The following is a 24,845-nucleotide window of genomic DNA, read 5'->3' on the forward strand; positions in this document are numbered from 1 at the left end:
ACCCTGGCATCATGACCTGAGCTGAAGGCAGGCACTTAACCGACTGAGCCACCCAGGCACCCCAAGCCCACACATTTCCTTTTTTTTTTAAGATTTCATTTATTTATTTGACAAAGAGAGAGACAGCCAGTGAGAGAGGGGAAACAAGCAGGGGAGTGGGAGAGGAAGAAGCAGGCTCCCAGGAGGAGCCCGACGAGGGGCTCGATCCCAGAACACCGGGATCACGCCCTGAGCCAAAGGCAGACGCTTAATGACTGAGCCACCCAGGCGCCCCCATTTCCTTCCTTCTTTCCCTTTCTTTTTTTCCTTTCTTTTTCTTTCTTTCTTCCTTTTTTTTTTTTTTTAAGATTTTATTCATTTGACAGAGAGAGAGAGCACAAGCAAGGGGAGCAGCAGGCAGAGGGAGAGGGAGAAGCCGGCTGCCTGCTGAGTAGAGAGCCTGATGTGGGGCTCGATCCCAGGACACTGGGGTCATGACCTGAGCTGAAGGCACATGTTAACTGACTGAGTCACCCAGGCGCCCCAGCCCACACATTTCTACTGTTTTGTTTTGTTTTTTTTTAAAGCAAGAACCCATGGACTAAGTGCAATGTTTAAAGGAAATTAAATTACTATGTGTGTATATTTCTCAAGTATACTATACTTGAGAAACTAGAAGACACCCACCCTTTTTAAAACCTAGAAATGAGTATCAAATACTGAGTACTTAATAAACAATAATAATGCTATAAATCCAGGAAAGGGCACCACTTTCTCAGGCTGACCAGGATGAATACAGTGATTTCAACCGGACCTATGTAGGTAGTGCCTGTTTGTTTGCTTTCAGATAGTGGGTTTTTGTTTGTTTGTTTGGTTTTTTTTAGAGGCGGGGAGGAGCAGAGGGAGAGAATTTTAAGCAGGCTCCATGCCCAGCGTGGAGCCTAACATGGGGCTTGATCCCACACCCCTGAGATCATGACCTGAGCTGAAATCAAGTCTGATGCTTAACCACGTGCGCCACCCAGGCACCCCGGGTAGTGCTTATTTAACAATGGAGAAAAACACTTAATAATTTTTTTTTTTTTTTTAAAGATTTATTTATTTATTTATTTGACAGAGACAGAGACAGCCAGCGAGAGAGGGAACACAAGCAGGGGGAGTGGGAGAGAAAGAAGCAGGCTCATAGCAGAGGAGCCTGATGTGGGGCTCGACCCCGGAACGCCGGGATCACGCCCTGAGCCGAAGGCAGACGCTTAACCGCTGTGCCACCCAGGCGCCCCCAACACTTAATAATTTTTAAGACCATTCTGATTTTTTCTAGAAGACCACTCTGATTTTGTCTAGACATACACAGTTGGCTGAAATCATTTTCTAATTCTCCCCACAGAACAGTATATTGTAAGAGGTTAAAATTCAGTTGTAAGTTATGTTTTCTCAACAACAGAGAATTTGGTACTATCATCATCCTAATTTTTAAAATTGAAGATGACTGAACTTGAAATTCCAAAATCGACAATAATTAAGGATTTGAACTTCAAGGCCATTCACTTGATCTCAGGTGTTCCTAACTCATTAACTGCATTGTTCTCTTGGCCTTGGAAAGGACAAACCAAGAATGGGATTATGAAAGTAGGTGACAGAGGAGCAGAGTGTAGCAGGATTCACTGGGTTGAGGTTCAACTTGCTCCATTCAGCAATGGAACATGAAGGGGGCATGCTCTTCAAGTCGCCTGGGCATTCATCTTGAATTCGCTTGCAATACCTTTCAGAGGTATGCTCGCTGAGGCTGATGGAGCAGAGTTTTGCTGAAACTAAGGAGCAGCTTTTGATGTATTTGTAAATGCAAGATGTTACGTGGACCAGGGTGGTTAATAAGCAAATTTTAAAAGTTGATTTGTCTTCATCTGGACAAAACATTCTGACTTACAGTACACATTAAAACTAAAACTACTACAGGGTCAGTGAGAAATTCTAATTACAATCCGAAAATTATCTGGTCTCTACAATTTTGACACACCATAATCCTCCTGAGCCATGCTTTAGAATTGCTCAGAGAGCTCCCTGAACACATTGCCCGTTCAGATTGCTTCCCCCACACAAATGTCCTTATCTGCCCACCCCACCCCCTTTGCCTGTAGATTCCAATATATCCTTCAAAGCCCAGTTTATTATCCAGTTTGACTTGAATTATTCCTTTAATACTGAGGAGCTGCTGCCTGCTGGGCCCAAGAGACTTGGCTCCTGCCACCACGGAGCCAGCCTAATGGAGGACTGTCAGTAACCACCAAACCCTACGAACAAAGTGCTGTAGTCCATGTGGGATCACAACACGAGGAATGAACTTAGACTGGGGGTCAGGAAATATTAAGGTCTGAAGGATGTGTAAAAAGCACCGAGCAGGAAGGAAACCAGCAGCTGAGGAACTGAAATGAGCCCCAGTGGCTAGAGTGTGAGGAGTGGTAGGAGATGAGATGGGACAGCTTTGAGGAGGATCGTGACCCTGTGACTATGACCTTCCACTGGCCTTCCCGAGGTGCCCCCAACCTAGGCCACCAACCTTCCTTTGTGCATCCTCCCTGGGTTATTCAACCTGTTTCTGGCAGCCTTCATTATTAAATTTCTTGAAGGCAGAGATTATTTTATATTTTAATTCAATTTTTGACCCTCGATATATCCTAATTAATCAAGCATTCTGTTGATCAGAAGACTATCATTTTTTTCCTTGGCTTTGCTGCTAAATTTCAGTGTTAAGTTGGGCCAAGCCCCTGTATTCCTGAGGACTCAAAACCTGTTTCAAATCCATGGCGTCAAAGACATCTTGACTTCGGGGGCGCCCGGGTGGCGCAGTCGTTAAGCATCTGCCTTCGGCTCAGGGCCTGATCCCGGCGTTCTGGGATCGAGCCCCACATCAGGCTTCTCCGCTAGGAGCCTGCTTCTTCCTCTCCCACTCCCCCTGCTAAAAAAAAAAAAAGACATCTTGACTTCGGTCTCAAATTATGGTCTGCCTCTTTAGGATAACCTGCTGATCACCTCTAGCAGGCAAAAAGTAGATAGCCGTGTTAGGGTGAAGTCTGAATTTACTCTTACTCTGTGTATCTACTTAAAAAAAAGGGGGGGGAAACATATACTTAATGTAAATATTTATGTCCACTTTGTGAAACAAATCAAGTTCCGTTCTCTGAACTCATCAGTTTGAACACATTTTGTCTCATTCCTGTGACCATTATTGGAAGTCCTTTCTTCAGTTCAAATTAAAGTTGAACAGGAAGAAAAGAACAGTAAGTTTCTAAAAACCACCTTGATTTATCTATAATGAAAGGCATCAATGGTTTAGAATTCCTTCCAGCAATAAGAAGAGAAAAAGCTGCTTGATGAATCCCAATACGTCTATCCTGAATCACAAATTCCTGGGTGACTAAAATAAATTCCTAGAGTCAAACTTAAATTGAGACTGTGACCGAGAACCAGAAAAGAAACACCTGCTTTATTAATACGACAGCAACAGAAAGGGTTTCCAAGTTCTTAGAAGAAAAATAACATGAACAGGCACCACCTGCTAAGTGATACAAGATTCAGTGCCCACACTGATGGTTCCGAGCGCCCCACCACACTGCAGATGTCTCATCCAGGACAGCTGCCGTCGGAGCTGCTGCCAGGAACAGGTTTCTCACTGTGGCAGCTTCACAGTCAATTCCTCTAACAGAAGACTGAGATGATGTTATTCCTGTGTCAGAAGCTCTCGGTGTACAGAGAACACAGCAATTTGGAAAACAGGCTTGTTTCTTGAATTCGAGAAAAATCATGAACCAATCTATCAATTTTTCTGCTATGGTTGGCCAGAGCGTTCTGTGAAGGTTCCTTTTCCATTGCTATCATGTGTCCGGGTAAGAGCAGAGGTGGAGAGGGGCCCGTGTACCAACAGGCACTCAGGCGGTGCTCGGCGCTCGACTCCCTCTGTGCTGACGGTGTAGGCATCTTTTCTGGCAGCTGCCGCAGCTTGGTGGGAGGAAGAGGCCACCCACCAATCACCTCTTCTTGAAGCCGTATTTTTTGCGTTCATAGAAGAGATCTGTCTTAGAGCTCCCCAAATTGACAATCTTTGGGCAACCATCTCTCTGGAAAACAGGATAGAGAAGTTGTTACAAGTCTCTGAGCCTGAATTGAGAGGGATTGAAGATAAAAATAACCTTTGGATCAGTGGGTTTAGCCATTTACCTTATCCATTCAGTTATCCCATTCAGTCGTTCACCAAGAATTTACTGAGCACCTAGAATGTGCCCAGGGCCTGTACACTCTTTAGCCAGGGTGGCCTGAGCTTAGAATGTTGGATTCTCAGCCCACTTCTGTTGCTGATATGACACAGCTGAGGCAGAATTTAATTCGTAAGATATCCAAACGGTTTTCTCCAAGTGAGAGGTAAACCCATAACGATCACCTACAGATCAAGCCCTCTAGCTCTCCTCCACTGTCTCAGGAAAAGGAAGAGTCCCACCAAGGCAAAAACCTACAGGCTTCAGGAAATAGTACTTTACATGCTAAATACCACCAGAGAAACTGGGCTTGATGTGTGCTTATCAACTCACTTAATCTGACCCATGGTCTTGGGGGAAGGGTGCTCCTGTGCTGGTCACGGACGCTGAAGGTCTGTACTCTGATTTGTACTGACATGTTCCCCTGGCCACTGTGCGAGCTTGAGTGGTTTCACTGAAGCCCCTGGGAAGCTGTGTTCTGCAGAAATGATGACTCCATCAGTTGATCTGGGATGATGGAGGAAAACTGGGGAAGATGCTACCAGAGAAAACCTTCACAGGTCTGATTTTACTAGATGCCGGAATCAACGGAGGCTGCTCCCTGAGACACTGGGCTTTAGAATGAACGAACTGATCAAGTCCTTAGACATCTCATTTCTAATTTAAGCTGATTTCTCTTTTGGGGGATCAATATCAACACTGCACAAAAGTCTCTAAAAACACACAAAGCCAACACTAACATCTCATTACTTTCTAAAAAACACGTAGTATATGTTACCTCGAGAACCGTCATCTGAGGGCTCAGTGTGTTGAGGGAGTCAGGGAGTGGGCCCAGCCCCACCAGCAGCTCCCGATGTGAACTCAGGCTGTGTAATCTGTATCGAAAGTCCTGGGACAAATGAGGGAGCTCCTGCCTCTTACGGTGAAGGTGCCTGATGCTAAACACGACTGTGCTCTAAGCTCTTTATCTTCAGAGATGCTATGAAGTTTTGGGCTATGAGAGCCTGTTTAGGCTTACTGTGCCTTACTGACTTACAAGACTGTGGGCAAATCACTTCTCTTTGGACTCCTAGTCCCTAACTGTAAAGTAAGTGGACCAGATCAGGTCCATGTGTACAAACTGTAGAGAGCCCTGGAGAGTCCTGCGAGGTGCCAGGTGATACAAGCACCCATCCTCCAAACTGGGCAGCTCCGTTCTCGCTCACAGCTTCGGTTAAGATGGTAGGCTGTGGAGTCAGGCCACCCGACTTTGGGTGTTATTAAACTCTTTGTGTCTCTTTTTAGTCACATATAAAATTACGATGGTAGAACCTATCTACATAATTACAAATCCATATTTAAATATTTAAATAAATATTTAAATAAATGGATTTCCCTATTTAAGAAAATGTAAGAACCAATACTTACTTAAAACAGTGCATGGTATATAATCAGCCTTAATAAATTAGTTCACACACACACACACACACACACACACAGGGCTTCTGTGTAAGAAACCTGAAAATTAAAAAAAAAATTTTTTAGGTAATTTCTACACCCAACGTGGAGCTCAAATTTACAAGTAACCCCGAGATTGAGAGCTGCATGCCCTACACACGGAGCCAGCCAGGTGCCCCTGTGTAAGACACTTTTTTTTTTTTTTTAAAGATTTTATTTACTTGACAGAAAGAGAGAGAGAGCACAAGCAGGGAGGAGGGGCAGAGGAGAGGGAGAAAAGCAAGCTCCCCACTGAGCAAGGAGCCCAACGTGGGATTCGATCCCAGGACTCTGGGATCATGACCTGAGGCCAAGGCAGACGCTTAACCAACTGAGCCACTCAGGCGCCCTGTGAGATACTTCCTGAAGATAGGACTCTACATATTTAAAAACAGTTGGAAAACCAATGTATTGGATTATGAGACTTTTGGTTTTTATGCCATTTTCTCTCACAGACTCGCAGGTTTCCTATTTTCTTGCCTAAACACTCCTGCTTTTTATTTTTTACACATTTCCCAAGGGTCTAATTGTTGTTCCCAAATTCTGCCAATGCTGTATGAGGTGAGAATGTGCTCTCTGGAACTGGCTGGCTTTTGCTGAATATGCCTACGAATGGACAGCACGAAAAAGAAGATGCAAGGACTGTTAAGAAACCCTGGAGAATGGGGCACCTGGGTGGGTCAGTCCGTTAAGCGTCTGCCTTTGGCTCAGGTCATGATCCCGGGGTCCTGGATTAAAGCCTGGTATTGGCATCGGGTTTAGCATCAGGCTCCCTGCTCAGTGGGGAGTCCGCTTCTCCCTCTGACCCTCCCCCCTCTTGTGCTCTCACTCTCAAATAAATAAAATCTTAAAAAAAAAAGAAAAAAAAGAAAAGAATCCTTGGAGGACGGGGGTGCCTGGCTGGCTCAGTCGATAGAGCATGAGATTTTTGATCTCAGGGTTTTAAGTTCGAGCCCCACGTAGGGTACAAAGATTACTTACAAATAAAAAATCTTAAAAAAAAAAAAAAGGGATGGCTGGGTGACTCAGTTGGTTGAGTGTCTGCCTTTGGCTCAGGTCATGATCCCAGGGTCCTGGGATCCAGCCCCATGTGGGGCTCCCTGCTCAGCGGGGAGCTTGCTTCTCCTACCTTTCCCGCTCTCCCTGCTTACGCTCTCTCTCAAATAAATACTAAAATATTAAGAAAAAAAAAAAAGAAACCTTGGAGTATGTTACGAGTATTTGTGAGCTGAACTAGAGGGTATTTTAAAAACTACCTGCAAAAGTCCACCTCATGATAGTAGCTCTTTTAGCAACTGTACGTCTGAACACCAGACATTTCATCCTTTCTCAGTCCTCCCAGAGGATGGGTAGGTCTCTCCATTTCTAGCACAGGGGCTTTTGTTTTATTTTAGGCAGCTGTAGTCTGAATTAAAGGCGCCCAGTAAACACATCTTACAGCCACTTACTTTCTAAAACTTCACTTTAGTAGACACCAGGGGCACCTGGCTGGCTGTCAGCAGAGCGCGGACTCTTGATTTCAGGGTCGTGAGCTTGAGCCTCACGGTGAGTATAGGGCTTACTTAAAAAAGGACAGCAGAATGCCAAGTGCTTGTTTCAATTATACTGAACAAGTGCACTAAAACAACCCCGGAGAGCCCTGGGCTGGGCCCCTGCAGCCCTTCCTCAGGAGGACTGTATTTCCAGTCTATTTCTCTGGCAGGAAAGCAAGCTACAAAAACCACCCTGAGCCAGTGACAAAAACCCAGGACTTTCAAGTAATACCTTATTTATTATTATTTAAAATATTTTATTTTTAAGTAATCTCTACACCCAGCATGGGGCTTGAACTCACAAGCCCGATATTAAGGGTTACACGCTTCACCGAAGGAGCCAGCCAGGTGCCCCTCAAGTAATATTTTATTTTATTTTTTAAAGATTTATTTATTTACATGAGAGAGAGAGAGTGTGTGTGCGTGCGCGTGCGTGAGGGGGGAGAGGAAGAGGAGAGTCTCAAGCAGACTCCCGGCTGAGCACAGAGCCTGACGGGGGCCTTGGTCTCACTTCAGATCATGACCTGAGCCAAAAGCAAGAGCTGGACACTTAAGGACTTGTCACCCGGCTGCCCCCTCACAAGTAATATTTTGTTTTTTTTTAAAGATTTATTTATTTAAGAGAGAGAGCATGCTCGCGTGCGTGCTCTAGAGCAAGCAGGGGGAGGGGCAGGGGCAGAGGGAGAGGAGCAGACTCCCCAGTGAGCAGGGAGCCCGATGCGGGGCTCAATACCAAGACTCAGATCATGACCTGAGCCAAAATCTAGAGCTGAAGCTTAACCGACTGAGCCACCCAGGCACCCAAAGTAATATTTTAAATCCAACACTAATCATTACCAAACATAACATACCAAATGGAAAGCCATACAAAACTGAAATGCAGGAGAAGGCAATTAAAACATTTTTGAGATCAGAAAAACAATTACTGGGGTGCCTGGGTGGCTCAGTCGGTTAGGTTCTGCCTTTAGCCCAGGTCATGATCCTGGGGTCCTCAGATAGAGCCCCATGTTGGCTTCCTGTTCAGTAGGGAGTCTGCTTCTCCCCCTCCCTCAAATAAATAAATAAAATCTTAAAAAAAAAAAAAAAGACAAGAAAAACATAATTACTGAAAATGGACCCACATTTCTTTTTTTCCCTTAATATTTATATATTTATTTATTTGAGAGAGAGAGAGAGAGAGAGCGAGCAAAAGAGAGAGCACAAGCAGGGGGAGCAGTAGGCAGAGGGAGAAGCTGGCTCCCTGCAGAGCAAGGAGCCTGATGCGGGGCTTGATCACAGGACCCTGGGATCATGACCTGAGCTGAAGGCAGACGCTTAACCTACTGAGCCACCCAGGTGCCCCCACATCTTTATTTCTTACAAATGATAGTAAAGAATTATGAAATGGGTACTAGTGGAAGACCTGCTTTATTAACAGAAATTAATTATTAGTATTTTTTAAGATTTTATTGTTTTAAGTAATCTCTATGCCCAAGTTGGGGCTCAAACTTACAACCCAGAGATCAAGTCACATGCTCTACTGACTGAGCCCAGCCAGGTGCTCGTTTTTTTGTTTTTTTTTTTTTTAAATTAAAGAAAAATTATCTTTATTTTGGGGGGGGGAAGTGAGCAGGAGTGGGGTGGAGGGGGAGAGGGAGCGAGAATCCTCAGACTCCTCACTGAGGGTGGAGTCTGCTGACGTGGGGCTCAGTCCCAGGACCCTGAGATCATGACCTGAGCTGAAATCAAGAGTCAGCCACTTAAACTGACTGAGCCACCCAGGTGCCCATGTTTTGTTTTTTTAAAGTGAACTCTACTGCCCAATATGGAGCTCAAATTTAAGACCCCGAGATCAAGAGTCATATACTTTACTGAGACAGCCAGGCACCCCAAATATTGTTCATTCTTTTGACAAATGTTTAGTGAATAACAGTAATGTGAAAACAGGAGTGTACACTGGTTTGGGACCTTAACAATAGTATCCTGTTTTCCACCTGAAAGGCCTTCAAGCTCTCGATAAATGTATCCACGAAATAACAGGGGTTATTACTTCCTTTCTGGAGAGAACGCCCTAAAGCTACCCACATGTTCACAGCAAAGCAAAGACTTGAACATGGGCTTTCTGCCTCCTAGTCTGGTGTTTTTACTACTTGGGCTTCCCAGAGGTAAAAACCAAAATTTTCCCCTGGTTTAAGAAGTTGTAAAGGAGGGGCGCCTGGGTGGCTCAGATGGTTGAGCATCTGCCTTCAGCTAAGGTCATGATCTCCAGGTCCTGGGATCGAGTCCCAAGTCAGGCTCCCCACTTGGTGGGGAGTCTGCTTCTCCCTCTCCGTCTGTCTTCCCCCTACTTCTGCTCTGTCTCTCTCTCTCTCAAATGAATAAAATCTTAAAAAAAGTTGTAACGGAGGTAAATTTAAGGAATTAATTTTGAAAAGTACCAAATATATTTCTTTTCAGTCTAATGGCTCCGCTGTTCACTAAACAGGGAGAAGAGAATGGTAGAAATAGCGGAGGGAGCCCTTAACCACCCTGAGAAGAGCATGTGAAGTGGTTTGAGGAAGTGCCTGACTTTGACCACCCATTCTTAAAGGTGATGAAACCATCTTCAATATTACCATGGTTTGTGTTTATCCTCACTCAATAAAATCTTATTCCTTAGTACTTAATTTCTCTCATTAGAAAATATAATTTAATTTTCTCTTTAGGGGGGCAATAATGAAATGAAAAACATGCGAAACAGAGAGTCAGACAACTTGGGTTCTAGTCCTGGATCTGCTCCTGATTAGCCACGTGACCTCGGGCCAAGTCGCTTAACATCTGGAAGCCTTAGTTTTCTCATTTGTATCACAAAGAACTTTCGGAAAAGAATGTTCAGCAGTTTGGGGCACACAGCAAGAGCTCTATAAATGTTAGTGGCTATTCTTGTCTTCTGGTTGGGAGAGCTGAAGAAAATGTAAGTAAAAGGAATAAATCGAGGGGTAAGGGGACATCAGATCAGTATGATGCGCGCTGTAGGAAGCTACAAATGAGACCTCCAGCAGCAGCACCCACAGATAGGACGCCTGAGCATTCTTGATGGTGAAAAACGAAGTGAGAACACCTGTTTAGTTCACTGGTCTAATTCCCTTATAAATTATGAAAATGGCAGGAAGAAGAGTATGAGAACTGGGCTTGCTTTGTTTGCAGGAGGATTTCTGCCTAGGAAAAAGTCTGAGGGACTTAATCTGCATGACGATCTGTAAGGGTGAGAGGCTGGATCATGTCACTGGACTGCTTTTTGTCCCCTGGAAACTATTGCTGAGTAAATGTAAGCTAGATGCCAGCTCAAGGATCCTCAGAACATTCCTGTACAGTGTGAACTAGGCGGAGTGATGTCTGGAATAGTTCTCGGGAATGGAACGAAGCACAAAGATCCAAAGGTATCAGTTCACGCATCACATGCAGACAAGCCCGACGGTAATTAACATTTACTAAGCACTCTGGTTACAAGCTTATTCCAGACAAGAACTCTAGCTACAACCACACAGAAGTTCAAAAAAATGTTGTCTTTATGGACTCTGTAGCTAGTTTAAGACCTGTTCATATTTTCTCATCATTGGTGTTGCCTTCCCATAGTTTCAATGCTTATAGATCATAATTAATTACCAAATACTTACCAAATACTAGACACTTTATATGAGGCACTACTATGGACGGCTTACAGGGGAAGTACCAATATATGGACCATGCTTATAATACATACCAGGCACTATACCAAGAGTTCAGGAAAAAGAGAGAGAAATAGCGAACCAAGGGTCTTTCTCCAAAGGGATGCAACCTAGCTGGGGCATCGGATAGATAAGGATATGCTCTGACACACAAAGATAAATGCAAATCAGAGTTCAGGACAGGATAATGTTCAAATCACCAACTGAAATTACGTTTCTGGCATTTTATCTATGACCTTTCTCACCTCCCTAAAAAATTAGAAGACATAATGGTGTAAGAAACAGTCTCATCTGGCCAGATATGTCCCACTTCCTGGGGCTAGACAGGCTCCAAATACAGAGACTGAGGAGGCTGGGTATTTCTACTCACCATGGGCACATCCTACCAGAAGGACTTACGAAAGAATGACAAGGTGTAATGGGGACATCACTAGCTTTAGTCAGACCTTCTGCGCTTGCCACCTATTAGCTGGGTGACAAGACTATAAAACGGGGATAACATGGGACGCCTGGGTGGCTCAGTCGGTTAAGCGTCTGCTTTTGGCTCAGGTCATGATCCCACAGTTCTGGGATGGAGTCCTACATTGGGCTCCTTGCTCAGCAGGGACCCTGCTTCTCCCTCTGCCTGCCGCTCCCCCTGCTTGTGCTTGCTCTCTCTGACAAATGAATAAAATCTTAAAACAGGGGCGCCTGGGTAGCTCAGTCGTTGGGCATCTGCCTTCAGCTCAGGGCGTGATCCCAGAGTCCTGGGATCGAGCCCCACATCAGGCTCCTCCACTGGAAGCCTGCTTCTTCCTCTCCCACGCCCCCTGCCTGCATTCCCTCTCTCGCTGGCTGTCTGTCTCTCTGTCAATTAAATAAATAAAATCTTAAAAAAAAAAAATCTTAAAATAAAATAAAATAAAATGGGGATAACAATAATCCCTATTTAACAAAAGTTATTCTGGAGAATGAGGGATTACCTCTATAAATCACCTACTCTGCATACGGGAACATTAAGAATCATGTATCTTTTTTTCTTTTAAGATTTATTTGAGAGGTACCTGGGTGGCTCAGTCAGCTGAGCGTCCGCCTTCAGCTCAGGTCATGATCCTGGGATCCTGGGATCCTGGGATCCAGCCCCGCATCAGGCTCCTTCTCATCTGGGAGCCTGCTTCTCCCTCTCCCTCTGCAGCTCCCCGTGCTGGTGCTGCTGTGCATGCGTGCACATGCTGTCTCTGTGTCAAAGACAAAATCTTAAAACGAAAAGATCTAAAAACAAAAGATTTATTTACTTGACAGAGAGCATGCACCTGTGAGAGGGGGGAGGAGCAGGGGGAGAGAATCCTCAAGTCGACTCCCTGCTGAGCTCAGAGCCTAACCCTGGGCTTGATCCCAGACCCTGAGATCATGACCAGAGCTGAAACCAAGAGTTGGCTGCTCAACCTACTGAGCCACCCAGGCGTCCCTCATGTATCTTTCGTCTTACTCTAGATTAGGTAACCATGTACCTTCTATTAGCTTAGTAGTACTATTATGACACTTCTTTTGAAATTTTTAAAAATATTTTATTTATTTGTCAGAGAGAGAGAGCACAAGCAGGGGGAGTGGCACAGCAGGCAGAGAGAGAAGCAGGCTCCTTGCTGAGCAAGGAGCCCAATGCGGGACCTGAGCCAAAAGCAGTCACTTAACCGACTGAGCCACCCAGGCATCCTGACACTTCTTTTTACTGTGTCATACATAAGGAGAAGAAAACAAGCAGATTCACAGTCCCCACCCCCTAAGAAGGCTCCTGCTTCCAACCTAAACAAAAACAGTAAAACCTGCTTTTGCTAGAGATCTACAAGCCCTCCATCCTGGCATTTGACTACAGGAACTGAATAACTAGCCACTGCCACCACACGATGTCAGGGGCAAAAATGTCACGAGACAGAATCGCAATCCTGCAATATCAGACCAAAGGCATTCTTTAGCCAGTTAAAGTGGGAATCAACTTGAGTTGTCCCAGATTCAACTGTCACCACATCCACTCAAACAATCTTTAATGATAGTAGAGAAATGACTGAGTAGCTATTACATACTACGCACTGAGCCAGGACTCACAAAGTGCAGGATGTTGTTTCTGAGTAAGAATAATCAGAGAGAAACATCAAAGGAGTAGAGAGAGGGCTCTCCAAATTGCTGACGTTGACAAAGATTTGCTTCTTTTGCATTTTAGTCCTTGATGCAAAATAACTGCCTTTTATTGGACTACACCCAGCTCACCTCACAGAACTTGAGGAAATTATAACCTATGTGACTAGCTGAACATAGTAATCTCCACAGGCCACTCTTTGCCGTGGTTGGCGAAGAGTTACTCAATAAAAGCAGCAAAGATCAGATGGAAAGCTTAGTACACACTCACATCCTTCTCCTGGATGGTGCACTCCTTACAATAATAGGCATCAGAGACTCCAGGGCCTCCACAGATCACACAGCGCCCCTGGTAAGAGCCATAATTACACTCATCACATATGCGCACCAGAGTGCAGGGACGCACGTAGGAGTCACAGATCACACATTTGCCATCACCTGTGAAGAGAGACTGGCATTATTCCCACGTGCAAGTACCTCCTTAAGTCTACTGCCCTCTTTCTGCTATGGGGAAATACAGTGGTCTCCACCTGATAGTGACTTTAGGACCCTCTATTTTGGTATCACAAAACTCAGCTAACCCAGTGTCCATCTCAATCCCCTCAACACGCAAGTTAACCAACGAATATATAAAGAGCTTAGAACATTGCCTTATAGACGAGAAGTCTATATCATTACTGGTAAAGAACTGTGTATGTGTGTTTTGGGGACAGGGGCAGGCTATCTCCTGTCCAAAGCTAGAGATTTTCTCGAAACCTAAACATAATGTTTAAAATGTGCAAGTTGGAGCGGGGAGATGCAGAGGGCTTTGGTTGCAGCCTGGTACTCAACTCACATACTTCCAGGCACACCTATTCAAAGCCCTCTTTGTGGCACTGCTGGATGCCCGATTGCTGGCTTTACACAAAAAGTGAAGGGAAGGTGTGGGGTGTTTGGAGGGCATGTTCCACTCACATTTTTCACACAGTCTTCCGATGGCTGCAAGATCAAAGATAGTAAAGAGTACAATTAGAATTGGTTCTGACGATGAGCAGTTTGGGGTGGCGACACAGCAGGGACTGCAGTGAGCTCTAAAGGTTCTTATCCATTTTACCCTCAACATAAGCTTCCATCCAAAGCAAACCCACACCCTTCTGAGGCCACTCCCAGGTCCTGGGCAATCTGAGTTTCTCCGGACATCACTTTGGCCGCCCGTCTCTGGCTCCCAGGACGCGCGCCCCCGCCCTCTTTGCATCAGAGCCCACAAACCCGCGCGCTCCCGTGCTACCAACCGTAAGGCGGGAAACGTGGCGCCTCCCAGGCAAAACCCTAAGAATGAGATGGGAACCTCTGACCACCCCCCAGCTCCTAATACCATCCCCACCCAGACAGCTGGGAGCAGGAAGCTGCCTCACCAACACCAGCCTGCTTGCGGCAAAAGATTAAATCCGGATGATGTTTAGCCATAGTTCCAACGCAGACCGGCCACCGGAAGCTTAAAGAACTTCCGTCCGACCTTTAACCTCCATTTCCCAGCCTCCCGGTCGTCGTGATTGGTCCTCCAGGCTTCAACAAGACCCGCTCGCTCTCGCTCGCTCTCGCGTGAAAAAATAGGAGTTTCCGTCGTGGCTTGGGAGCCAGGTCCTGGCAGATGCATGGAAGTCATTAAAAAGAAATGCCTTTGCCAGATTTGGATGGAAGAGACAACTGAAATTTGCCCTTCGATAACACACCTGTGTGTCCCGTATTTACTTCCGCAAGTGTTTTTATGGAGCTCTTTTCCTTTCAGGTTTCCGTTTCTAACACGGGAGCTCCGCCCACTGCGCTCGCCGGGCTCCGGCCCCTCTACCAAGGCCCCGCCTTCACCGTTATGCGTTTCTCTTCAGGCCACGCCTCTGCCCCAAAGCTTTAATTGCGCAGTGGTTCACGTCATTTTCACGCGACCTCATCTTTGTCAGTGCACAAAATGGCGCCTTACAGCCTACTGGTGACCCGGCTGCAGGTGAGCGAGCTCAGGGCCCTCTGGGTTCACGAGGGCGGGGTGCCTCCTGCTGTGCCTGCGGCTGTGGGCGAGGCAAGGCGAGGCGGGCCCGACCTCCCGCCGACTTTTCGTGTACCTGTCCCGGCCGCGGGCCCAGCGCCGGTGCCCGCTCCTCCCGCGCCCGAGGTCAAGGCGTCCCCGGCTCGGCTCTCCTAGTCCTGTCCCCTCCCCGTGGGAGGCGTAGGTCCAAGCAGCGGTTGTCAGGTGAAGCGTGAAGGCACCCCGTTCTGAGGACTGCCCTCCCCTTTCTTGTAGGGTGTCTTTCCGTTCCTCAAGGTGAGGACAAGGTGACTGGGGGGCGCGGTCGTTGTGGAGCCCGCTAGGCCCAGAATCTGAAGGCCTCACTTCTCATCTCTCGGCAGCAGAGTCCTGCTAGCCAGGTGCATCTACGATTGACAGGCCTGGAGACTGTAGAAGAGATTAGTACCCTGTTCCATTTTAAAAGTATCCTGCGGAACATAGAGCCAAGAAAGCAAGGAGACTTTCCTGGCCCAGACATAGTAAATAGTAATCATAACAGTAGTCTCTCATCTTTGCAAGATTGCAAGACTCCTAATTTCTCATCATGTCATTTGATTCATGTAATCATTTGGTGAGATGATAATTCTCATTCTATAGGTGACAAAACTGCTAGAAAGTAGATGAAAGTTTGTGCTCTCTTGAGTGTCACCGAGGTCCTGTGGCCAGAGCATCTGCCCTACTTACCCTTTTGTTCTTGTTCATGTCATCCTGTCTTCTGCGAGCCAGCGTGTGATCCTTGAGCTGACATTTGTATTTGTGAGGGTACCAGTATAGAGTATTTTGAGCTCAGTTAGTTGCTTTTCAATTACTAGGTGGGAGGTTAAAGAGACTCAACAGTTTGACCTTGACTCTCCTGTTATGAACCATCTAGAAAATTGACTGTGACTGCCAGATGGTTTTCTTCACTTTTAACTTGACAACACTAGGAAGGTGTTATATGGAAGGTTTCAATGTCAAGCATGTATTTTGTTAATAAAAATAAAGCAAGCAATAAAGTAGACATCTCTGACAACCTTTTATATTTCACTTTGTGAATCTGCTTTGAATCAAGTGGCACAGCTTTGATTATAAAATTAAAGAAGTTATGTGCTATACTCTCAGGAAGCATTGTGTTACTAGGGTTTTGTTTTTTTTTTTAATCACGTTGCTTAAATTTAGACCATATGGTTTAAAATGAAATCATCATTTGTCTTAAATACTTCTGATCCTTCAATTCTGTGCAAAGATAAGGGGTTTGCCCTAATTATCTCTTTAAAATTTTGATTTTCTAGGTTAATGTAGAAAGAAAGGTAGTTGTTTTTTCCTAATTCTGCTGTCCCATGATCTAGTGAAGTCAGGCAATATTATTTGATGGTTAAATGATTACAGATTTAGTGATCTTGGAAGAGAGGACTAATATCACAGTATTTTTGAACTGAAAAAGGATTTTGGAAAGCAGTAGTGTTAGACTAGTATAGAAAGAGATCTGGGCCATAGTTCATGATCTTCCCTGACCCTGTGACCTTGAGCAAATTATTTTGAATTCTAGTTTCCTCATCTGTCAGTTAGGTATACCAATAAATGCTTACTGAGTACTTGGTAGTAGGCTTCCATTCAGATTGTTATGAAGTGATAAGAAAATGGAATATATTTGTTTCGATCATCGTGTGGTCCAACCTCCTCTTTTACAGATGGATAGTCTAAGACCTTGGGAGCCTGGGTGACTTCCAGTAGCAGAGTCATGGTTAAAATCCAGGTGTCCTCGTTTGTTCATGCAGCTAAGATGAATGAATAGCAGTATACCACACTGCCTCCACAACAGCCAGGCTGTCTTAAGTAATGGCCAGCTAATACTGTCCTCTGAGAACCTTGTAAATTTACCTCTTTTGTGTTTAGCTACATTTGAGAAGTGATGGTACTGCCTTAGTTGTCATCTCTGCAGAACCCTGTCCATGCGTTCAGTTTATTCCTACCTCATTCACTGCATGTTTATTGAGTAACCACCACTTGCTTCGAATTCAATGGTAAGCAAAGCAGACAGTTCCCATCCTCGTGGAACTTCTACTATATTCTAATGTGTTTTACTGCAGAGCCTTGGAGTCTTTCTCAGCCAAAATATTTTTCTTCTACCCTTGGCTGGACCAAAGGTGAAGGTAAGTAATAAAATGATGACAATTACTACTGCCATCAAGAGTAGCTGACATTTACCTTACTGTGTGCCAATAATCCCACATGATCCTGTGAGATAAGGCAGACCTATTGGCTCTGTCTAATAGATAAACAGGATTAGAGAAGAAACACAGTATGATGGTTAAGAACCTGGATTCTGGCATCACACTATCTGGACTTGAAAGCTGACTCTAATATTCCCGAGCTGTGACTGGGCAGATTACTTGACCTCTCTGTACCTGTTCCCTCATCTGTAAGATACAGATAATGACAGTACATCTGGCTTATCTAATTATTGTATTACAGCTGCAAACTATTTAGAGCCCTGCCTATACCTAATAAGTGCTGTATAATTAAGTATAATTAAGTTAAGTAACGTGAAATAAACTTGCCTAGGGCCTTATCACTAGTCATAAGCGGGTGTGATTTGAATCTGTACCTTTTTGATTCCAGAGTCTGAGATCCTAGCACCTGCACTATACTGCTTCCCTTTGGCATCAAGACTCAGCCTATCAACCAGGGCACCATTAATGCTTCATAACCTGAGAACAGATCTCCTTAAGTTGAAAGTGTTCCACTGTTTAACAGTGCCTGCCACCAGCTAGTAAGATTAGAAACAGTGAAAAAAAATGGAGATGAACATTTTGAAAAGCCCCATTTACTCTCTGGTGTTTATTTTTTATTTGTGTGCACATGACTCTGGATGGTAGATAAAAGGGGTTGGGCACTTGCGGATATGTTTCTTAGGTCTTTGGTTTTGCCTTGAGGTACTGGGTTGCTGAGTTCTCATGTGACCTTGGGGAAGTCCTGTAACCTCACATGTAAATCTGAGATGGCCTTAACTACAAAGGAGTCTGACAAATTTGGCAGAAGTTAAGTTCTCTATAAAGTGCCATGTTAAAACAACAGCAACCACCTTGGGAATTAGGAAACGGGTCATTCTGGTTGCATGTCACTGTAGTACCATCTCCGGGATCCTGTAGTCAGCTGTTGAATGGAATTGAGTAAATGAATGGATGATTGAATGGATGAGTAAACAAACTTCAATCTAAAATTTGGCAGAGGGAGTAGAGTCACCATCTTGAGAACTAGGGGAGTACATTGTTGCCTTTTGAACTAGCTGTTTCCAGAATGTTCATTGAATGCTTTACTATATGCCTAACACTGTTCTAGACCCTACCAGTGCAACAGTGAACAAAAGTAGTGGATCTTATATTGTAGTTCTGGGCAAACAGAAAATAAACAAGTAGACAACATTGTAGCTTCTAAGTGCTAGGAGAAGGGTAAAATAGGATCCTGTGGTAGAGAGAGGAAGGGTGTGTGTGTGACATCTGGGGTGGTAGGGGAAGGCCCTTCAGAAAAGGTGACATTTGAGCTGATACTTAAATGATAAGAAGGGAGCCCTTCAATATATTTTTTTAAAGATTTGATTTATTTCAAAGAGAGAGCATGAGCTGGTGGGGGAGGGGCAGAGGGAGAGGGGGAAGCCAACTCCCTCCTGAGCAGAGAGACCTGATGTGGGACTCCATCCCAGGACCCTGAGAACATGACCTGAGCCATAGGCAGACGCTCAACCGACTGAGCCACCCAGGCGCCCCAGCCCTTCAGTGTTTGGGAGGAGAGATTTCAAGTAGGAGCAGCATGTGCAAAGCACCGGATGTAGGTAGGTATGAGCTCAGTGTGTCGAAGATAAGAAATAAGGCCCACATTGGGGCACCTGGCTGGCTCAGTTGATGGAATGTGTGACTCTTGATCTCAGGGTTGTGGGTTCAAGCTTCATGTTGGGTGGAGAGAGAGATTACTTTAAAATCTTTTTTTTTTTTTTTTTTTAAAGATGTTATTGACAGAGGATAAGCAGGGGAAGTGGCAGGCAGAGGGAGAGGGAGAAGCAAGGGCTCAGTCCCAGGACCCTGGGAACATGACCTGATGAGCCAAAGGCAGTTGCTTAACCTACTGAGCCACCCAGGCACCCCTTAAAAGTAAAATCTTTAAAAAAAGAAAAAATAAGGCTAGTGTGGCTGAGGTATTGAGAGGAAGTTCTGAGCAAGAGGTGGGGGCCAAGGTCGTGTAGGCTTGGGTTTTACCCCTAGTGGAATGAAAATCCCTTGGAAGGTTTTGTCCCTCTAGCCCCCAAAGGGAAGGTTTTAAGCCAGGGAGTGACAGGATCTAATTTATGGTTGAAGAAAATCATTCTGGTTGCCGCATGGATGATGAACCACAGTGGGACAAATGAGGAGGTAGGGAGGCCAGTGGGGGCTGTTGGAATCATCCAGGGAGTGGTGGTGATGTCCGGAACTAGGGTTCTGGTAGTGGAGATAGTTTGGAGGCAGATCAGTTGGACATGGAGTGTGAGGGTTAGGGAATAATTAAGGATGAAACCTAAGCAACTGAGGGATGGGTGAACTTGAATTTGGTAGTTACATGTTTGGATAGTACTTGTAACATGGCCAAAGTTTGTTCATAAATTTTTTTTTTTTTAAGATTTTATTTATTTATTTGACAGAGAGAGAGAGACAGCCAGCGAGAGAGGGAACACAAGCAGGGGGAGTGGGAGAGGAAGAAGCAGGCTCATAGCAGAGGAGCCTGATGTGGGGCTCGATCCCGTAACGCCGGGATCATGCCCTGAGCCGAAGGCAGGTGCTTAACCGCTGTGCCACCCAGGCGCCCCTGTTCATAAATTCTTGATCCTTCCAACAACTCTCAACAACTACCTGTATTTCACAGGTGAGGAAGCTGGATGGGGTCAGGTGTGTTGCCCAGGGATCCCTCAACTGAGTATGAACGTCGTTTCCGAATTGAGCCCTTTTCTGTTTGTGGCCTTTTTCTGTTACTTGGTAACTCCCAGAGGGCCATCTGGTTAGTACTTCAAGTGAGTGTTGATGCTTGAGCCGTCTGTCTTCATTGGCTCCAGCTTTCTTTGACACACTTGTTTTTTCCTATACCTGGTTTGAAAGGCAGTGGTAGGCCCTGGGCCTCTTAGTACGCAAGATGGGAGGAACTACAGGGAGACTGCTTGCATCCTTTAAAAAGCAGAAAGAATATCAGGACCCTGAGAGAGACTTCCTCTGCTACGGACTTAGCTATCCTTATCCTAGTTTATGGCTTCAGGCAAGGTTTCAGCCCTCTGTGGCCCTCAGGTTACACATTTGAAAAACAGGACTATTGCTACCCTCCCATTAAGGGTTCTGAAGGCCTAATAATATTTGAAAAGTTCTTTAAGCTCTAAAATTTGTAATTAGTTTTTGATGTTATTGTAGGAATAGGCCCTTTAAAAGAATTATTTATTTATTTATTTATTTATTTTAAGGAATAGGCCCTTTCTGACATTGAGAATAGGGGCAAATTTTTTTTTTTTTTTTAAGATTTTATTTATTTATTTGACAGAGAGAGAGACAGCCAGCGAGAGAGGGAACACAAGCAGGGGGAATGGGAGAGGAAGAAGTAGGCTCCCAGCAGAGCAGGGAGCCCGATGTGGGGCTCGATCCCAGGACCCTGGGATCACGCCCTGAGCCAAAGGCAGAGCTTAACGACTGAGCCACCCAGGCGCCCCAGGGGCAAATTTTTTTCCTCAGATTGTTTCTGAATGGACCTGTAGACACTGTTCTTTATTTTGGGGGGTCCCAAAAGGCATCGATAATGGTTTTCTTGGGTTCATTCTGCAAAACTTGGATCAAAGGAAAGGGCACCAGTTTTGGAGCCAGGTCTGGAATTCCACCTTAGCTGTGAGGCCATGGACAACATAGTTAACATTCTAGAGCCTCAGTGTCCTCATCTGTAAGATGAGCTTAGTATCTTTTGCCTCCCAGGATAGTTGTATTAAGTAGGACTGTGTATGTAAAATGCCCAGGGCAAATCTGGTGCGCGCGCGGTACAAGGGTACAGGCGCTTGGTGAATATTAGTCTCGGTCTCCCTTCTTGGAGATGGCTTCCAGCCTCCATTGCCTTGGCATTTATCCTGAGCTCTTTTTTTTTTTTTTAAAGATTTTATTTATTTATTCGACAGAGAGAGAGACAGCCAGCGAGAGAGGGAACACAAGCAGAGGAAGTGGGAGAGGAAGAAGCAGGCTCATAGCAGAGGAGCCTGATGTGGGGCTCGATCCCGGAACCCCGGGATCACGCCCTGAGCCGAAGGGAGACGCTTAACCGCTGTGCCACCCAGGCGCCCCTATCCTGAGCTCTTATGTTTAAAAAAGACTGGCTTATAAAGCATCTGCTCAGGTCGTGATCCTAGGGTACTGGGATCAAGTCCCTTATGGGGCTCCTTGCTCAGCGGGAAGCCTGCTTCTCCCCCTGCCTACTTTTCCTTCTGCCTGCTTCTCCTGCCTGCTGTTCCCTCTGTCTGCTGCTCCCCCTGCTTGTGCTTGCTCTCTCTCTGTCTCTGACAAGTAAATAAATAAAATCTTTATTTAAAAAAAAAAAAGAAAAAGGCTCTAGGGAAACTGCTTGTTCCTCCCCTAATCTCCATGGACTTCGGGTGTGTAGTAGTTCAGGAAAACCTTTCGTGTGCTGCTGTAAGAGTTGGGAGAAGAGGCAGAAATGAATCTGTTGGCATCCTGATTTTATTCTGTAAGTTGAAGGGCAACATTGGGAAAATGAGCTTTAGAATTACATTTGTAGTATTTTTTTTTTTTTAAGATTTATTTGAGAGCAAGAGCAAGCATGGGAGCACGAGGGGGCAAAGGCAGGGCAGAGGGAGAGCGACAAGCAGACTCCCCATTGAGCAGGGAGCCCCATGCGGAGCTTGATCCCAGGACCCCACAGATCATGACCCGAGCTGAAGTCAGATGCTTAAATGACTGAGCCACCCAGGCGCCCCACATTTGTATTTTCATCATCAAAGTCTGGGTCCTGGGGGGAGGGTGGGCCCAGTGGGAGTATTTCTGCTTCCATCCTGCAGAGACTGGGAGCTTGAATTCTGAGGCCAGTTGCAGGAGGAACCAAAGAGGTCTCAGAAGCCCCTCTTATTCCCAACACTTCGCTGCTGCATAGCTGGGTTCCTTCACCTCTGCTGGACATTTATGTTGTTGTTCTTATTGTTCATTGAGAGAGCTGTAGAGCTGGTTTAAGACGGGCCCTGCCTGTGGATGAGCTTATAGCATAACTACACAATACGCTCGGCTGAGCAAGGAGGGAAGGGGCGTGCTGGGGACGTGTTTGGTCTGTGCCACACCATCGCTGGTGTTAGAGATACCAGTCACTGAACTAGGTCTTATTTTACAAAGACTGCCTCATTTGCCCTTCACAACACCCCTAAGATATCATTAGCCTGAGAACCAGAGAGGCCACATGGCTTGTCTGAGGTCACAGCTAGCACGCAGCAGGGCCAGATTTTGAATGCAGATTTGTTTGATTGCAGAACCCAGGGTTTTTACCACTCAGCTGAGCTGTTTCTCCAGAGTACTTCCCCGGGGGGTAGAGAGGAGAAAGTAGACCTCTGTGGAGTAGGCTGGATATAGGGGACACAGTTCAGTTGCCTCCCTGCCCTGTTTGGTTGTATGTTTATTTGGGACCTTGATTGCCTCCTGCCCCAAATACCAGCCAGATTTGAGAGGGAGAGGCTAGAGGGCTGAGTCCCACAGAGGCAGCTTTATCCCTTGTCCGAGCTGTGGGTCAGCCTCACAGCTTGCAGAAGCGGTCTTTCCTGAGTGTGTTAGTGCCGAGCTCTGCCCCCGGGGGCGGGAGTAGGGCTCAGGACTTCTGTGCGGTTCACAGCACGCCTGGGGTCTCTGCGCTGACATCAGCAGCAGAGGACGAGTAGGCAGATGAGTGAATCTGTTAACCAATTCCTTAAAGAACCGCTCCCCCTCCCTCCCCACTGCCTTGGAGCCCATTTAGAGGCTGACTTGGAGAGACACAGCTCCCTCCCCCTTTCCCAATTCTCTGAAAAGGACTGCATCACCTTTTGTGCCTTCCAGTTGCGTAGCAACGAGCTAGCTGATTGCCTCCTGGTGGGAGAGAATTGTTTAGTTTTGGATTCTCGGGAGAGGTGCCAGGCATTGCCTCCCAGGGGTGGGAGAGAATTGTTCCAAGCAGCCGAGGTGTGGGAAGATACTGCTTCTTAGGAGGGTGCTGACTGACAGGCATTCCTTGTGGCCCACCTAGCCAGAGCCTGCCTGAGGCTTCCCTGCCGGGAATAGCTGGGCAGCTGCAAGCTAACAGCTGTGAGCCTGAAGGCTGCTGAGGGTCATGGTCAGAGGAACCAGGGGTCTTACCCTGCTGAGACCTTGAAGTCATCCTGCTGGTGAAATGGGCTGCCTCGGAAGGTAGCGTGTCCCCCATCCCGGGGGCACAGGTTGGATGGCTTCGTTATTAGGCATGCTCGGGTAGCGTGAGAGGGTAGATGGGACCTTTTCAGTCCCATTTCAGTTCTGCAGTGTGCTGCCCTGGTGCTTCGGACCTGCTGCTCTGGGGCCCCTGGTCTTTGTGACCTAGGAAGGGGGTAGAAGACATGGTGGGAAACAGCACCCCTTAGTCCTTCCTGTTACACACAGGCAGGCAGGGTGTTAGTAGCAACATATCCTCCCAGGAGAACTGAGTAATAGCTTACATTTATTGAATGCCTCTCAGGAATCCAGACTGAACTCTGCTTTTCTTATATTTTTTTCCCTAAAGAATGTAGTGTATTCATGAAAACTCTCTTTCTCTCCATTCCAGTCCCCAAAGGCAAACACTGATAGGAATTTTGTGTTTTTTCATTCTAGGTGCTTTTTTTCTCTACATTTACAAGCAATAAATTCTTTGTAATCCTCACAAAAATCTCTACTCTTTTACCCTCATTTTACAGAACAGGAAACTGAGGCTCAGAGAGGTGAAAAATCTTGTTTGAGGTCCTGTGGCTAGGGGAGCTGAGATTGTAAGCCAGATCCATCCAGCTCTAGAGCGGATGTCCTTTCTTTGACTTGGCACGGGTTGGAGTGGCACTGGACAGGTTTCCACAGTGGCACTGGACAGGTCCAAATGGGCTGGTGGCTTCTTTGTCTCTTGCTGAAGCAGCTGCCTCAAGAGACCAGGCCTTTTCCAGGAGCCCCGCCTGTTGGGACAGCTCAGCCACTTCTGCTGCTTGGCACGCTCCAAGTTCTGGTGCTCTGCGACACGTGGTTCCCTAAGGCAGTGCTGGCATGTGCCATGCCTCACAGGGTGGACAGAAGGTCAGGCTGGCCTCCTGCCCGCGAGTATGTCAGTCTCTTTGGTTTGGGCTGTTCTCTCGATACAAGTGGTCCCAAGGGAAGACTTGTGTCCTTTTGGGAAGACAGAGTGGCATGTCTGACCTTGGCCAGTTGGGGAGGCCAGAGTTTCGAGTGGGTGCGCACCCATGCTACACGGTGGTTCCCCTTTCCATGTGCTTTGCCTCTGTGAAGGGGTGCGGCTAGCTCTGCACCCCCGCTAGAGGCTCTCACAATGTGACTTTGAAAGCACGATGAAGAGGCATGTGTTCACATTTCAGCTCTGCCTTCATCTCTTTCATCACCAAATATTTCTTGCACTTGTGTGTGTCAGACATTGTTCTAGGCTCTGAGTATGCCTGGTAACTGACTGGACGGGTTTTCGGCCTTCAGGGAGCTTATACCGTGGTGGAATTTACTTTCTCATCTGCCTGAGTCTCGATTGGCTCTCTGTACAA

At 46.1% G+C, this 24,845-nt stretch overlaps 2 protein-coding genes across 2 annotated transcripts in view; one reads left to right on the plus strand and one right to left on the minus strand.

Moving 5' to 3' along the window:
- Positions 1-3,442: 3,442 nt before the first annotated feature.
- PHF5A (PHD finger protein 5A) lies at positions 3,443-14,566 on the minus strand. Its single transcript, XM_008702952.2, has 4 exons — positions 14,430-14,566; positions 13,990-14,013; positions 13,307-13,473; positions 3,443-4,094 (listed from the first exon to the last, which is right to left on the minus strand). Exons 1-4 carry the CDS (start codon positions 14,479-14,481, stop codon positions 4,005-4,007), a joined length of 333 nt encoding a protein of 110 aa, XP_008701174.1. The 5' UTR covers positions 14,482-14,566; the 3' UTR covers positions 3,443-4,004.
- Positions 14,567-14,929: 363 nt separating this feature from the next.
- ACO2 (aconitase 2) overlaps positions 14,930-24,845 on the plus strand; it is a 52,622-nt gene continuing 42,706 nt past the window's right edge. Inside the window, exon 1 of the mRNA XM_008702951.2 lies at positions 14,930-15,016. Coding sequence (XP_008701173.1) covers positions 14,981-15,016 — 36 coding nt within the window. The 5' untranslated portion in view covers positions 14,930-14,980. The remainder of the gene's footprint in view (positions 15,017-24,845) is intronic.

Source organism: Ursus maritimus, unplaced genomic scaffold (genome assembly GCF_017311325.1).
Source record: "Ursus maritimus isolate PB19 unplaced genomic scaffold, ASM1731132v1 scaffold_21, whole genome shotgun sequence".
In the NCBI taxonomy this organism is placed as follows: domain Eukaryota; kingdom Metazoa; phylum Chordata; class Mammalia; order Carnivora; family Ursidae; genus Ursus; species Ursus maritimus.

Excerpts from the sequence above, each read along its gene's own strand:
- PHF5A (XM_008702952.2), bottom strand. The coding sequence starts at position 14,481 with ATGGCTAAACATCATCCGGATTTAATCTTTTGCCGCAAGCAGGCTGGT. Across the intron at positions 14,014-14,429 it reads CCGCAAGCAGGCTGGTGTTG|CCATCGGAAGACTGTGTGAA; the intron begins GTGAGGCAGCTT and ends TTGATCTTGCAG. Across the intron at positions 4,095-13,306 it reads GCACCATCCAGGAGAAGGAT|AGAGATGGTTGCCCAAAGAT; the intron begins GTGAGTGTGTAC and ends CCTGTTTTCCAG.